Here is a 13,935-nt window from a genome sequence, read left to right on the forward strand (position 1 = left end):
AATTTTCCGGTCCCTTCCTGGTAGTTGAAGCGACGCACAACCTCGCAAGTAGTTTTCCCCAACAAAGTGTCGATACAATAGATGTCAAAAATTTTGAACTGAGAATTTCCTGTGTCAAATGAAACAGTGGTGCTTTATCTTGTATTCATTACTCCATTGGATGTGTTTAGCATGTTCAAGACAACAAAATCCTAATTCATTCTGGTGATTGGAAGGTGGATAAAGATGGACGTGATGTGCAGTTAAGAGAGGGGCAGCTTTCTTAAGCCTGGGCGTCAACAAGCTGGGCCACACTTGTACAATAATGTACTATGCATTATCATAAATCTATCATTTCTGTATTCGGTTTTGAGTTCATTAGAAGGCTCCGCTTGAGCTCATACTAGCTCGGAAAGGCATCAACACCTCCAAAGTCTAAACACAAAGCTCAGTTCTAAAGTCACTCCTGAACGCTACCCAGGTGGGAAAAACAAACACAACCAGTCCACCACATCCATGTGCAGCTGGGAGCACACCTTGTCCTGATGCCACATATTGCTCCAGAGCAACCAGTCAGCAGATAGAAGCCAACAATATTCAGAAAGTTCACATAACAAAAGGAGGCTTCAGAGAAGCACCATCGTGTAGCTCTGCTTTGATTTTTGCAACGCCATAGATGCAAAAGCCTGCCATCTGCATATTGGGACTGATGATCAGGGATATTGTAGAGGTGCTCCAGCTCCACCCGGTTGCAATTCGGGGCCTCGATCAACTACCAGCCCATGAATTTGCATTCCATGTCTCTTCTGCTAAATACATGCATACAGGTTGCGACTCTTACTTTTCTTTATCTTTTAAGAACTCCGAGCGTACAGCTTGAACTTGTCTCGTGTATTTGTTTTTTCGAGAACATGCTGTAAAAGCTACTCCAAAAATTTGAGACCAGCCGTGTTGACTCCCGGCTATACAATACAAGCATGAAGCATAAACAATCTTGGCTGCATAGGTGCTGTCGCGGAGCATCCGTACCGTGCACAAAACCTTCAAGCTGTTTACATGAGTTTTACTAACTTAACACCCTTCTCCAGCTCAAGCGTAAATAAATAAATAATCAATCCGACGACGAGCGAGTAGAGAGAGGAAAAACGAAAATTCGTAGACGAGCAGCGACGTCAGCATCAGCAATTCAGAATGGGCCTCAGCCCGCACGGCCCGCGCCGCAACCACCCCGATGCGGCGGGCGTGGGCCCCGTGATCAGATCCGAGACGAAGCTTCCGCGAAGCAGCAACGGCCATCTCTTCGCTGCTGCTGCCTCCTCAAAAACCGCCATCTCTTTCTCTCACTTCTCTCCCTCACCACCGTCCCACGACACCACGCATCTCGTCTCAATCTCCCCACCAACGCAACACGCAGCAATCTGCTGCAATCCCCCCCCCACCACCATGACCCCGCCTCTCCCGCCAGATCCGATCGAGCCGTGCCCGCCGCCGATGGACGCCGCGCTCCCGGCCGCCGTCGTCGCTACCATCCTCTCCCGCCTCGACGTCCGCTCCCTCCTCCTCGCCGCCGCCGCCTGCCGGGGCCTCCGCACCTGCGCCTCCCACGCGCTCGCTTTCCTCCCCTCCTTCCACCTCCTCGTCCGTACCCCCGCATCCCTCTGCGCCTTCTCACCTTCGCTTCTCCCCGCGTCTGAGAGACTAACGCGCTCCCCGTTTCCGTTGTTTTGGGTGATTTGATTCAAGGAGGTGGCGCTGACGCATGACCTGCTGCGCCCGCTGCTGCCGCCGAACCCGAGCCTGCGGAGCCTGCGCCTGGACTGCGCTCGTCTCGAGGACGACGCCATCGGCTGCCTCGCGCGCTCCAGCCTGCACGAGCTGCTCCTGCTCAACTGCGACAACATAAGCGGCCGACTGCTCTGTGAGCTTGGCGCCACCTGCAGAGATCTCAGGTACTGTTTTCTCGATTATACTACTATCCAATGCACTAGCTCGTTCTGTTCGTCTCAGTACTTCAGTTGTGCGGTTTGATATTACCATATTGAATGCACATTTTCTTACACACGCAGGGTGCTTTCTCTCAACTCTCTTGGTGAGCGTAGGGGGCTGGTGGTAAATTTCTCTGATCTACAGGAATTGCTCAATGGGTGCTCTCAGCTAGAGGTAGGTTAAAACTTATAGCTGGTTGATTTCGTAACTAGTGTCTCAACAGATTAGTGCAATCGTTCTTTGATTTCTTTACACAAATTGAGGAAACCATGCAGGTCAACTCCTAGTGTTTAATTGTCCAATTAATTAACTAAAGTCAACGTATATAAAAAATGTCTATGGTTTACATACAGAGATCTGTATCTTGTTTTACATGTTAGTTTTTGCCAGAGCCACCCCCCATAATGTTTATGTGAATCATCAATCATTGTTGAGCGTGATCAGACTGTACTTTGAATGCATACCTTTACTGATCTAGAATTAGTCTGACATTGTTTCTTTGTACACATTTCCAGTCACTGAGATTGGAACTTGATTTCTCAACTTTTGACGACCCCAACTTTGGTCATGTGTGGGCGTCTGCTTCCCAAAGGCTATCGTCTCTTGAGATCGGTTATATTCCAATGATAATGTTGCTTGAGTTTCTGACTGCTGTTGTGGAAGCACGACAACACATGGATTATGTTAAGGCACCGGTCTTCTTTCCTAGCCTTCAAAAGCTATGCCTCACTGTGGATTTCATAACGGACCATTTGATTGGTTCCATATCTGTTGCCCTTCCATCATTAACACATCTGGACCTGCAAGATGCACCAATTATTGAGCCTACATCAGCATCAGATCTCACAAATGCTGGCCTGCAGCAAATTAATCCACATGGCAAACTGAAGCATATTTCTCTGATGCGAAGTCAGGAGTTTTTAGTAACATCCTTCCGGCGAGTGAATGATCTCGGAATCCTGCTAATGGCTGACAAGTGCTCAAATCTTGAGAGTGTATGTCTGGGTGGTTTCTCGCGTGTTACGGACACTGGTTTCAGGGCAATCATTCACTCTTGTTCTGGTCTTCATAAGCTTAGGGTGTCTCATGGAAGCCATCTAACTGATCTTGTTTTCCATGACATTATAGCCACTTCTCTTTGCCTGACACATGTGAGTCTGAGATGGTGCAAACTCCTAACTGATGTTGGGATTGAGAGGTTATCGTTCAACAAGGATCTCAATGTACTGGATCTTAGAGACTGCCGCAGTTTGGGTGATGAAGCTGTAAGAGCTCTTAGCTGCCTTCCCAAGTTGCAGACACTGTCATTGGATGGTACTGATATCAGTGATGAAGCATTGAAATATCTGGGACTTGGAACATGTCCTCTGACTTCCTTGTCTTTGAGGGGTTGCCGGAAGCTAACAAATGATTGTATTCCCTTGTTATTTGCTGGCTCTGTAAAGCAGAGCTTACAGGTGTTGGATATCTCAAGAATCCCAAGTGTCACAGATGATGGCATCATGTTGTTAGCAAGGAGCCGAACTCCTCTTATTGAGCTTCGAATGCGAGAGAATTCGAAAATTGGGGATGCCGCTGTGATGGCTCTTGCATCTATGCAAGTTGATGGTGGAACTCACGGCAGCAGCTTGCAGCTGTTGGATCTTTACGATTGTGGTGGGATCACGCCGCTTGCAACCAGATGGTTTAAGAAGCCATACTTCCCGAGATTGCGGTGGCTGGGAATAACAGGTAGCCTGAATAGGGTTATGGTGGATGCCCTGGCTAGAAGCCGGCCTTTCTTACACATGGCGTGCCGTGGTGAGGAATTGGGGACTATGCTCTGGGACACCTATTCTGACTGGTATCGGCACAATGACGACGATATGGATGAGCTTGAGCAGTGGCTTTTGGATGGCGAACCTGTATCAGATGATGACACCATCATGGAAGAATGAGGAAACCGTTTGGCAAACTGTTGTTGTGCGCCATAGTTGCTTACCCAAATATGATCACCTAGCTCGAAACAGCTGTGTTGATCTGTTGTTGTACTAGCAGTTAAAGATATTTTCATTATACCATTCCTTGGGTAGCCGTTCCTTGTGCGTATGGCAAACCTGACGTTACTGTTATGCATGTTATTCAGAATCTGCACGATGTATATGGAACGTGCGGTTTTCTAATTCAATTTCCAGGTCTCGGCCCAGCGGATTTTGTTGTGGTCCAGTTATTTTGTGACCTCGCCACATACGGCAGTCGTTTGTACAGCTAGCGTGCTGTTTTACCAATTTGACATATCCACTCGTGCTTAAGCTATTTTATATGGTGATGTTTGTAAAGCTAGTGTGCTGTTCTATTCATTTGACATATCCACTCGTACTTGAGCTATTTTACGTGGTGATGTTCAAATGGTGTCTATGGTTACTTATGGTGTCATTGGTTACAGTAATCCATCTTACTCCCTTTGGTCACAAACAAATAAACTTACTATTTTGCTCTATCAGTTTTTATTTATAACCCTTGTTTTGTTTTATTAGTATAAGCATTTGACCAAAATTACTTGATTATTGTATAATTTTTGTGATACAAATTTGTTGTTATTAGATTTCTCCTAAAAATACATTTAAATTAATAGAGTGATTGTTGGTCAAAGCCTTACGCAAATAAAAGGAACATGCCTTGTTAAAAAAAGGATACGTAATTGAGTCAATTTATATTAAATATAATTAGATTGATCTCCAGGAGTCGTAAAGTGTATCCTCCCTATGTTTTTAATAATATGTTTGTTACTTATATAAGGTACTGATAACCTATCGTTATCGTGTCAATAATCCATCTAATAAAATAAGGGCCTGTTTGGGAAGGGGGTGTTAAAGTTTAACACCCCCTTTTTAACAGATTTTAACACTTTTGGTTGCCAAACACAAGTGTTAAAGATGAAGTGTTAAAATTTAACACCCCTCTTTTCATAAACACATGGAGGGGGTGTTAAAATGTGCTAAAAGTGTTAAAAGTGGTCCCCCTCCCCACTTATTCCCTGGTTGCCCCCCTCTCTCTCCTCTTCTCTCTCCTCCACTGCCCCCATCTGCCTTCCCCGATCCGCACGTAGGAGCAACGTCGCCAGCCCGACCGTCGAGACACCTCTGGAACGTCCATTAAGCACCATCGCCGGTACGAGCCGCTCATGCGCCGGGATGCCGCACTGGGCAAGTCAGCGAGGGTTCCAGCGGCCTCGCACGGGCGGCGGCGGCGGTCAGAGCTCTCGGCCTCGCGCGGGCGACGGGCGGCGGCAACGCAAACGGCCTCGCGTGGGCGCCTCTTGCGCATCCGGCGGGCGCGGGCGAGGCCGATCCGGTGGTGTGGGACCGGCGGGCGGCGCAGGTGGTGGCGGTGGGGGCTCGGGCGGGCGCGGTGGTGGCGTTGGGGGCTCGGGCGGGCGCGGCCGCTAGCGCCGCGGTAGGGGACGCCGGCGGCGGGGCGGGGCCGGAGGCGGCAGGCGCAGGGGAAGGGCCGACGGGGCGGCCGGCAGCACCGACGCCGACGCTGGCGCCGGGCACGGCGTGGACCGAGCAGGGGTGGGGCCGGAGGCGCCAGGCACAGGAAAGGAGGAAGAAGGAAGGAGGAGGAAGGAGAAGAAGGAAGAAGGGGTATTTGGCTGCCATTGAGAGGAGTAATGAGGGGTAAAGTTGTCAATTACAACCTAAGGTGTTAAATTTTAACAGATCATCCAAACACCTCAAGATACTAAAGTTTAACACCTTTATTTGAGGGTGTTAAAGTTTAACACCCTGTTAAATTTTAACACGCCCTTCCCAAACAGGGCCTAAGGTAACGAGATCCTTCTCACTTTTTCCTATCTTTGCTGCTCACCCCAAAATCACAATTTAACTTCATAAAAGGGGCGAGAGCACTAATATCTTTTTTTTTCGTGCCTATATTTAACCTTGTTGGAATGCAAGGAAGTTCGTACTTGTTACCCAAAATTCATTTCAAACTCTGTTGTTTCAAAAATGTCTCATATCTTACTTGCAGAATTCCTTTTCCTCTTCGATTTGATATTATGAGAATGTGAATATGGAAAAACTAGTTGAATTGAGAGAATCAAATCAAACAGTTGACCTGAAGCGATTCTCAATAAAATGAGCCTCCGCCAAACAGAAACAGCCCTCCACTGTCGGCAGCAAAGAATCTACCTTATCCCATCGACCCGCTCCTCCGCTTAGGTCTCCGACGGCGGCGAGGCGATGGCGGCGCCTGTGACGGTGTACGGGCCGGTGATCTCACCGGCGGTGGCGCGCGTGGCGGCCTGCCTCCTGGAGAAGGACGTGCCGTTCCAGATCGAGCCGGTGGACATGTCCAAGGGCGAGCACAAGTCGCCTTCCTTCCTCAAGCTCCAGCCCTTCGGCCAGGTCCCCGCCTTCAAGGACCACCTCACCACCGTCTTTGGTACCTCCATCTCCCATTTCTTCTTCTACTAGTCCTGTTGCATCTCCACTACTATCCTCGCGTTTCTGTAATGGTTCAGGGCATAAGCATTGCAGGAGCGTACCCAAACTTCACAGTTTCACTATTGAGAAAATAATTTCGTCAATAAATATGCGAATTTTACAGCTCCGTAATCCTGCATGCTTCCCAGTTACTTGCTGAAGCAGAACTGTAATATTTTGCAAAATTAGGATATATTCTATCAGTCACTTGCGTGTATGTATGCTTAACTGTAACTGATAAAATCAACCAAGATATTAGATGGCCACAGTCTTTATGCATTGTATCTTTGGCAGAGTCAAGGGCTATTTGCCGTTACATATGCGACCAGTATGCAGACCGTGGCAACAAGGCCCTCCTTGGCAAGAAAGAACATGGTGCAGTTGGCCGTGCTGCCATTGAACAATGGATAGAGGCTGAAGGCCAGAGCTTCAACCCACCGAGCTTGGCTATTATCTTCCAGCTTGCATTTGCACCAATGATGGGCAGGGCCACTGACATGGCCGTGGTTGAGCAGAATGAAGTGAAGCTCGCTAAGGTGCTTGATGTGTATGACCAACGGCTGGGGGAGAGCCAGTACTTCGCTGGTGATGAATTCTCCCTGGCCGACCTTGTTCACTTGCCCAATGCAGATTTCCTTGTGAACAGGACCAGCAAGGCTGGGTTAATCACTGAGAGAAAGAACCTGGCTAGGTGGTGGGATGATGTCTCGGCGCGTCCTACATGGAAGAAGGTTATTGAGATGCAGAGCGCACCGGGGCCCTCTTAGAGTCTCTGTTGTTTTTCTTTGAGCACCTTTTGATGGCAATTAGTTGCATTCTTCATGTTGTCATCAACTTGGTCGTGTTTGTACCATTTCATGTTGTTCTGCTATCCATCTTTATGGTATGGTTGACTATATGTATGGCTGAATCTTTTTTTCCCCCTGGTCCTCGACTTTATCCACGTTTGTACAATTATGCATATGGTCTAGCCATCCAGATAATGAATGGGTATGAATAATCTGATTCCATTGCAAATGCACTAACTCAAGAGCTTGATTCAGAATGCTGATGAATGTATCCTCCCTCATATCTCCAACATGCAACTGCTGAATCAACATATTCTATATCTATGAATACCAAAAATATGGTGCACTATTCTGTAACTTCAAGTGGGTTGTTCTAGCTACCTGCTCACATGTAGTTTCAGACCTTCAGCTGATGTTGCAAATGTGTGCCACATATGCAAGGTGATGCAAGAGCAGAAATGTTTTGGCTTGTTGTCTAATCCAAGAATTCTAATTGATAATGTTTCAAATAAGTTAGCAACATCTAGTTTTCTGGCTTGCAGCAACTGTATGAGCAATTGAAGGATTATATAGTTATGGACCCAAGAAAAATTGAAGGCATGGTTATTGGACAATGGTTCTTGAGAAATACAACAACGTAGCCTTTCAGTCCCAAGGTAGGCTAGAGTTGAAACCCAACAAGAGCCACAAATCAGGGTTCGGGCACATAAATAGCTGTTTTACAAGCACTTTTATCCAGGGCTAAATCTTTGAGTACATTCCATCCCTTTAAATCTCCTTTTATTGCCTCTTCCCATGTCAATTTTGGTCTCCCTCTACCTCTCTTCACATTACTGTTACGCCTTAGGGTTCCACTACGCACCGGTGCCTCCGGAGGCCTTCGTTGGACATGTCCAAACCATCTCAGCCGGTGTTGGATAAGCTTTTCTTCAATTGGTCCAAACCTTTCCTTGAAGACCTTTGACATCTCCTCTTTCAGTTTCCACCACAATGTTCTTGCAATCTTGGCTTGTTTATCCCAGCGTGCGCGCATCTGAAAATGAAAGTCCGCCACCACAAGCTTATGTTAAGAAACAACACGTTCCCCTTGTATCACCTTGCAATCTAAGCATGCCTGTTTATCCTCTCTTCTTGTGAGGATAAAGTCAATCTAGCTATAGTGTTGGCCACTACTAAAAGTAACTAAATGGGACCGTCTCTTCCTAAAGAAAGTGTTCGCTATCATCAAGTCAAAAGCTACTGCAAAGTCCAAGACTTCCTCTCCCTCTTGATTCCTACTACCATACCCAAGACCTCCATGAACCGCCTCAAAGCCTGCACTTGTTGTACCTACATGCCCATTAAGATCTCCTCCTATGAAAAGCTTCTCGCTAGAAGGTACAGTTCTAACCAGGCTATCTAAATCTTCCCAAAAAAGCCTCTTAGCACTCTCATCGTGGCCTACTTGGGGGCATACGCACTAACTACGTTTAGGACCATATCACCAACGACAAGCCTAACTAGGATAATCCTATCTCCTTGCCTTCTCACGTCCACCACTCCATCCTTGAGACTCTTGTGAATCAAAACTCCCACTCCATTTCTATTTGCAGTTGTCCCTGTGTACCAAAGCTTGAAATCGGTATTGTCCACCTCCTTCACCTTTTGGCCCTTCCATTTAGTCTCTTGAACGCATAAGATATTTACACGCCTCCTAGACGCTACGTTAACTAACTCTCTTAACTTACCTATAAGAGACCCTACATTCCAACTACCTACACGAATCCTAGTTGGTTCGACTAGCTTCCTTGCCCTTCACACCCATCGAGAGAGATGTGAAGACCCTTGCTCATTTTTCACTACACCCGGGCGCCGATGTAGCGTGCCACTAAGGAAATGATGACCCGATCCTTGCTCACTTGACTTGGTGCCCAGATCGCGACACGTCGCGTCACCAAGGGGGAGACAACCCAGCCCTTGCCCATTTAACACCGTACCCGGGTTCCGATATGGCGCGTCGCTAAGAAGGTTACGCCCCCAACGGATTTCTCTTGGGTTTCATCTCCATTAGAATGGCTAGGTTTAACGTTGGCTCGCCAAGCCTATCACAACCCTCCTCCTTTACCAGGGCTTGGGACTTGCTATGTTGAGACAACATAGGCAGAGTTAATGGTTCTTGAGAAATGCATTAAAATTTTTCAAAGAATTTACTTATACTGTAAGCTGTTGCTACAGTATGAAGCTGAAGACAGAAAGTGACTACTCATGCTGCTCGGAATGAACTGCAAATTCTATCAGCCTTTTGCTTTGGTTCAATGGATTTTCCCACTTCATTTACAATCACACGTAATACCGTTATCTGTAATCTCAATTATCTCATGTTAAAGAAGCAAACAGCTCAGGTGGTCATTCATATTTTTTACATGCATTAGTTCTGACAAATCAACTGTGTTTTTTGTAACTACTGAAATACCTGGTTTAAAGTGTAAGCACGTGCTGGCATGTTCTTTATTCTATTTTAAAACCTAAGCACATCTAGACATGTCCTTTGTTCTTAACTTGCATCCATTTAACATTTGGATTCTATCTGACTCCATACCAGGGACACTGCTTTTGCCCAAAATCTTATTCTTGTACCCTGACAGAAGTTACAAGGTCCTCTTTACTGATGTTACTTGACGCCATTATTCTTATTTATCTGAGCTAATTCTCATAAGTCATAACACATGATCATAAACCTTCTATGCATTGTGCAGTCTCCCTAACTTCCATTCTATATATTGGATGTTTCACTGCAGTGCAGAAAGTCTGAACTGAAAATAAATAAGGCCACTTTGTATGCATGGTTTGCTGGTAGAGACAATATGATTGTTGCAAGCAAGAATCCATACCTTTCCCTTTGTCTTTACACTTTCCCTTTTCCATTTATGTGGTGTAAGGTAGCAAGGCAAGCATTTCTTCTTTTTTGTTTCTTTAAATACCTGGTAGTGAGACTGATTGTCATCATCCCTCATTGTCATTTCACAGCTCGAGCAAGAGATCAAGCAAATCAAAAGGAAGCATGGCAGCGGGCTTGCAAGTATTTGGCCAGCCGGCATCTACTGATGTTGCCAGAGTTCTGACATGCCTCTTTGAGAAGAAATTGGAATTTGAGCTTGTCCGCATTGATACATTTAAGACACATCACAAGCTTCCTGAGTTCATTAGGCTGCGGGTGAGGCACTTACAACAGTCTTTTTCTTGTTTAATTTCAATTCTCAAATAAGTTCGAAGTCACATTTATTTCATTTATCATTTGCAGGATCCAAATGGGCAAGTGACCTTGAAGCATGGTGACAACACTCTCGTTCGTAAGTGTACATGAATACACACCAGCTTATACGATAACATAGAATTCTTGGTTCCATTTTCTGTATTGAGGATTGAAAGGCGAACCTTTTTTGTGCAGATTCAAGGGATATATGCCGGTATGTCTGTAACCAGTTTCCAAATGATGGAAACAAGAGCCTTTATGGATCTGGGGCTCTAGAACGGGCATCAATAGAACAGTGGCTTCAGGCAGAAGCTCAAAACTTCGGCCCTCCCAGCTCTGCACTTGTCTTTCAGCTGGCATTCGTTCCTCATCTCAGCCATCTGGGCGTTCGTCAGGACTATGCTGTTATTGCTGAAAATGAGGATAAACTGAAGCAGGTCCTCGATGTTTATGATGAAATACTCTCAAAGAATGAATACCTGGCTGGCGATGAATTCACCTTGGCTGACCTTTCTCACCTTCCAAACTCACATTATATCGTGAATACTGAGAGAGGAAGGAAGCTCTTCACTAACAAGAAGAACGTGGCAAAGTGGTACGAAAAAATTTCAAAGCGCGAGGCATGGGCGCAGGTCGCCAAGATGCAGAAGGAGCATCCCGGTGCATTCGAGTAATGGCTTAATTTTGTGAGCAAGGATCGACGAATTTATCTTCAATGGCTTCATTGTTTGTGTCAGTCTGCCTTCTATGGTGCAGTATTCTTTAGTAATCCCATTGTTTCACCCATCAGTGTTGTCGTGTCAACCAAAATAATATGGAGCCGTACAGTGATGTATGATCATTTTGTTCTGAAACGCATTTACATCCATGTGTCCACTGATCCCTGATTAATAAAATTGTCCGTTTGTCCTACATTTTGTGAATTATTGCCTGTTTCACCCTTGCTCCAAATTATCATCACATAGGACCTCCATCTTTTACCATGTGACGTGTGCTTAATTTTTACTGATGGTGTCGAGAAATATAGTAGAAAGTCCGTTCTAACTTGTCAGTTGGGATTCCTTTTGTTTTGATAAATCAAATGCCTAGTCTGATGCCCCTTTGATTTGATTGGATGCTGCAATGCGACATCAAGTTTGAGGGCTTTAGATGATTCGAAAGTGCAAGAAGGATTTTGAACTCGAAGGTACTTGCAAGATAACAAAGTACAAGAAGCACAGTGTCTGCTTGACTAAAGGCCATCAGTTAACTTTTGCAGATGTTTGTGGAACATCGAACCGTCCAAAGCAACCAAACTCACAGCCGAGCTGATTTCTTGAGGAACATGCTGACAACCAAGCCGAGTTCTTGAAAACGAGCCACAGTTGTTTATTTTGCGTCTGAGATTTTTTTTCCCATGGGGAATTTCCGTTAGCGAATCCTAAGTTTGCGAGAAAACCTTAGCGAATCTGAAAATCCATTGAGCATTTGTACAGTGAACGAGTTACAAGAGCGAATCTGAAAATTCATTTGTGCATTTGTACCAAAGAACGAAATAGACTAGCATCCTCGAAATTTACTGGAATTGGCCATTCTCGCACTCTAGCACGTCGCACGCAGTGACCGATCGGCCAGTATGTCATTGCCATCACAGCACCACAGGAAGAAGCTCTAGTTCTTGGGACATATCGTAGCTGCAACTTGATCAGATCTATGTTTATCTTTGTGCTGCCGATTACTTTACCTGTTAACACGCAAAGGAACGCATCCAGCTGAAAAAACGTTTCTAGGTGAAATCAGATCGAATTCGCAGTCCCTTATCTTAATAAAAGGATTTATTCAGAACCTAGCTTTGATCAAATAAAGCCCTAGCTAGATACCCAGTTATTCTTGTAACCCCGACATAAGCCACCAGCCTCATCTTTGGCGCCAATTCCGTACAAATCCACCCACAAAACCCTTCTTTGCAGTATTCAATTCGGTACTCTCTCACAGATCTTTCGTATTGCTCACCCCATTGTTAAAGGATCACATCATGAACACATGGGGCTCGATCGTTTCTGCACAATCTTTTTGCTTCTCCTGGAGACAGCATGCATGGTTGCTCCAAGCAAGAATCCAGACGCTCTTTAGCTTTGAGGCCTTTCTCTTTTCCCTGCCGTCCTGTAATCCTCCGCGGCAAGGCAAGCACATTATCCGTCTGCATAAATACCTGCCTAGCAATCGTCGTCTTCACCCATCAGCGCATCATTCACCTGCAGATCATCGAAGCACTGCTCGCTTGCTCGCCGAGGAAGCAAGGAACTAGCAGGAAAATTCTTTTGAGCAATGGCGGCAGGGCTGCAGGTGTTCGGACAGCCGGCGTCCACCGACGTGGCGAGGGTCCTGACCTGCCTCTTCGAGAAGAACCTCGAGTTCGAGCTCGTCCGCATCGACACCTTCAAGAAGTCGCACAAGCTCCCCGAGTTCATCAAGCTACGGGTATGCCATTTCGATCCATCCATTCTGTTTCTTTTGGTTTTCATTCAGGAGTCAGCAAGATCAGATTTTAAGCTGTTCTCTTCCCTCCAGGATCCAACTGGCCAGGTGACTTTCAAACATGGTGACAAAACTGTTGTCGGTAAGAACATAAATCTAAGCAAGATCAAGATTGTAATGAAATGAAATGAATGGCATTGTAACCAAACTGTTATCCTTCAATCAATTCGCTGATGGCAGATTCGAGGGCCATCTGCCGCTACCTGTGCACCCATTTCCCGGAGGACGGCAACAAGATGCTGTACGGCACGGGCTCTCTGGAGCGGGCGTCGATAGAGCAGTGGCTGCAGGCGGAGGCCCAGAGCTTCGACGCCCCGAGCTCGGAGCTCGTCTTCCACCTCGCGTTCGCGCCGCACCTCAAGGACGTGAACCCCGACGAGGCCCGCATCGCGGAGAACGAGAAGAAGCTCCAGAACATGCTGGGCGTTTACGACGAGATCCTGTCCAAGCACAACTTCCTGGCCGGCGATGAGTTCACCCTGGCCGACCTGTCCCACCTCCCCAACTCCCACTACATCGTCAACTCCTCCGACAGGGGCAAGAAACTCTTCACCGCCAAGAAGCACGTGGCCAAGTGGTACGACAAGATCTCCAACCGCGAGTCGTGGAGGCAGGTGGTGAAGATGCAGAAGGAGCACCCCGGCGCGTTCGAGTGATCGGTCGGTCGGCGGCGTGGTTGATCTGCGGCGCCGGTTCCTCGCCGGCGGCGCGCGGCTTCGATCGTCAGGCTTCATTACCGTGATGTGGTTGTCAAGTTCGTGGTATCGTACGTCCTGTGGGCTAAAATAACGTGAAGCCTGACTACGGTGTCTCTTGTCTTCTTTTCGCTACGTACGGAATGCCCTTTCTGGGTATTGTATTGATCAGTTCCTTTTGGTTGATTCAATAAAAATGTACCCGAGCCTTTTTGCTCGTTTGCAGTGCATTTGCCTTGTCAAGATGAAATTGGAAAGAGCACGTTGTTTCT

The 13,935-nt window shown here is 46.5% G+C and overlaps 4 protein-coding genes across 4 annotated transcripts; all 4 read left to right on the plus strand.

The window, feature by feature from the left end:
* The first annotated feature begins 1,312 nt into the window (after positions 1-1,312).
* On the plus strand, positions 1,313-4,283 carry LOC101765413 (F-box/LRR-repeat protein 10). Its single transcript, XM_004985748.4, has 4 exons — positions 1,313-1,617; positions 1,723-1,928; positions 2,046-2,139; positions 2,481-4,283. The coding sequence occupies exons 1-4, from the start codon at positions 1,423-1,425 to the stop codon at positions 3,900-3,902; spliced, it is 1,917 nt and encodes a 638-aa protein (XP_004985805.1). The 5' UTR covers positions 1,313-1,422; the 3' UTR covers positions 3,903-4,283.
* A 1,810-nt stretch (positions 4,284-6,093) lies between these two features.
* On the plus strand, positions 6,094-7,448 carry LOC101765813 (glutathione S-transferase F11). Its single transcript, XM_004985749.3, has 2 exons — positions 6,094-6,390; positions 6,726-7,448. Exons 1-2 carry the CDS (start codon positions 6,189-6,191, stop codon positions 7,196-7,198), a joined length of 675 nt encoding a protein of 224 aa, XP_004985806.1. The 5' UTR covers positions 6,094-6,188; the 3' UTR covers positions 7,199-7,448.
* A 2,749-nt stretch (positions 7,449-10,197) lies between these two features.
* LOC101766234 (glutathione S-transferase F8, chloroplastic) lies at positions 10,198-11,363 on the plus strand. The gene is made up of 3 exons (XM_004985750.2): positions 10,198-10,412; positions 10,500-10,548; positions 10,647-11,363. Exons 1-3 carry the CDS (start codon positions 10,260-10,262, stop codon positions 11,123-11,125), a joined length of 681 nt encoding a protein of 226 aa, XP_004985807.1. The 5' UTR covers positions 10,198-10,259; the 3' UTR covers positions 11,126-11,363.
* A 1,286-nt stretch (positions 11,364-12,649) lies between these two features.
* LOC101766640 (glutathione S-transferase F8, chloroplastic) lies at positions 12,650-13,935 on the plus strand. Its single transcript, XM_004985751.4, has 3 exons — positions 12,650-12,911; positions 13,002-13,050; positions 13,149-13,935. Exons 1-3 carry the CDS (start codon positions 12,759-12,761, stop codon positions 13,622-13,624), a joined length of 678 nt encoding a protein of 225 aa, XP_004985808.1. The 5' UTR covers positions 12,650-12,758; the 3' UTR covers positions 13,625-13,935.

The sequence above is a fragment of the Setaria italica genome, chromosome IX, assembly GCF_000263155.2.
Source record: "Setaria italica strain Yugu1 chromosome IX, Setaria_italica_v2.0, whole genome shotgun sequence".
Classification (NCBI taxonomy): domain Eukaryota; kingdom Viridiplantae; phylum Streptophyta; class Magnoliopsida; order Poales; family Poaceae; genus Setaria; species Setaria italica.

What these genes read in the sequence shown, in the direction of transcription:
- LOC101766640 (XM_004985751.4), top strand. Translation starts at nt 12,759, where the DNA reads ATGGCGGCAGGGCTGCAGGTGTTCGGACAGCCGGCGTCCACCGACGTG. An exon ending in CCGAGTTCATCAAGCTACGG is followed by an intron (nt 12,912 to 13,001) that starts GTATGCCATTTC and finishes TCTTCCCTCCAG; the next exon opens with GATCCAACTGGCCAGGTGAC. An exon ending in TGGTGACAAAACTGTTGTCG is followed by an intron (nt 13,051 to 13,148) that starts GTAAGAACATAA and finishes CGCTGATGGCAG; the next exon opens with ATTCGAGGGCCATCTGCCGC.
- LOC101765413 (XM_004985748.4), top strand. Translation starts at nt 1,423, where the DNA reads ATGACCCCGCCTCTCCCGCCAGATCCGATCGAGCCGTGCCCGCCGCCG. An exon ending in TCCCCTCCTTCCACCTCCTC is followed by an intron (nt 1,618 to 1,722) that starts GTCCGTACCCCC and finishes ATTTGATTCAAG; the next exon opens with GAGGTGGCGCTGACGCATGA. An exon ending in ATGGGTGCTCTCAGCTAGAG is followed by an intron (nt 2,140 to 2,480) that starts GTAGGTTAAAAC and finishes ACACATTTCCAG; the next exon opens with TCACTGAGATTGGAACTTGA.
- LOC101766234 (XM_004985750.2), top strand. Translation starts at nt 10,260, where the DNA reads ATGGCAGCGGGCTTGCAAGTATTTGGCCAGCCGGCATCTACTGATGTT. An exon ending in CTGAGTTCATTAGGCTGCGG is followed by an intron (nt 10,413 to 10,499) that starts GTGAGGCACTTA and finishes TATCATTTGCAG; the next exon opens with GATCCAAATGGGCAAGTGAC. An exon ending in TGGTGACAACACTCTCGTTC is followed by an intron (nt 10,549 to 10,646) that starts GTAAGTGTACAT and finishes TTTTTTGTGCAG; the next exon opens with ATTCAAGGGATATATGCCGG.
- LOC101765813 (XM_004985749.3), top strand. Translation starts at nt 6,189, where the DNA reads ATGGCGGCGCCTGTGACGGTGTACGGGCCGGTGATCTCACCGGCGGTG. An exon ending in CCACCTCACCACCGTCTTTG is followed by an intron (nt 6,391 to 6,725) that starts GTACCTCCATCT and finishes TATCTTTGGCAG; the next exon opens with AGTCAAGGGCTATTTGCCGT.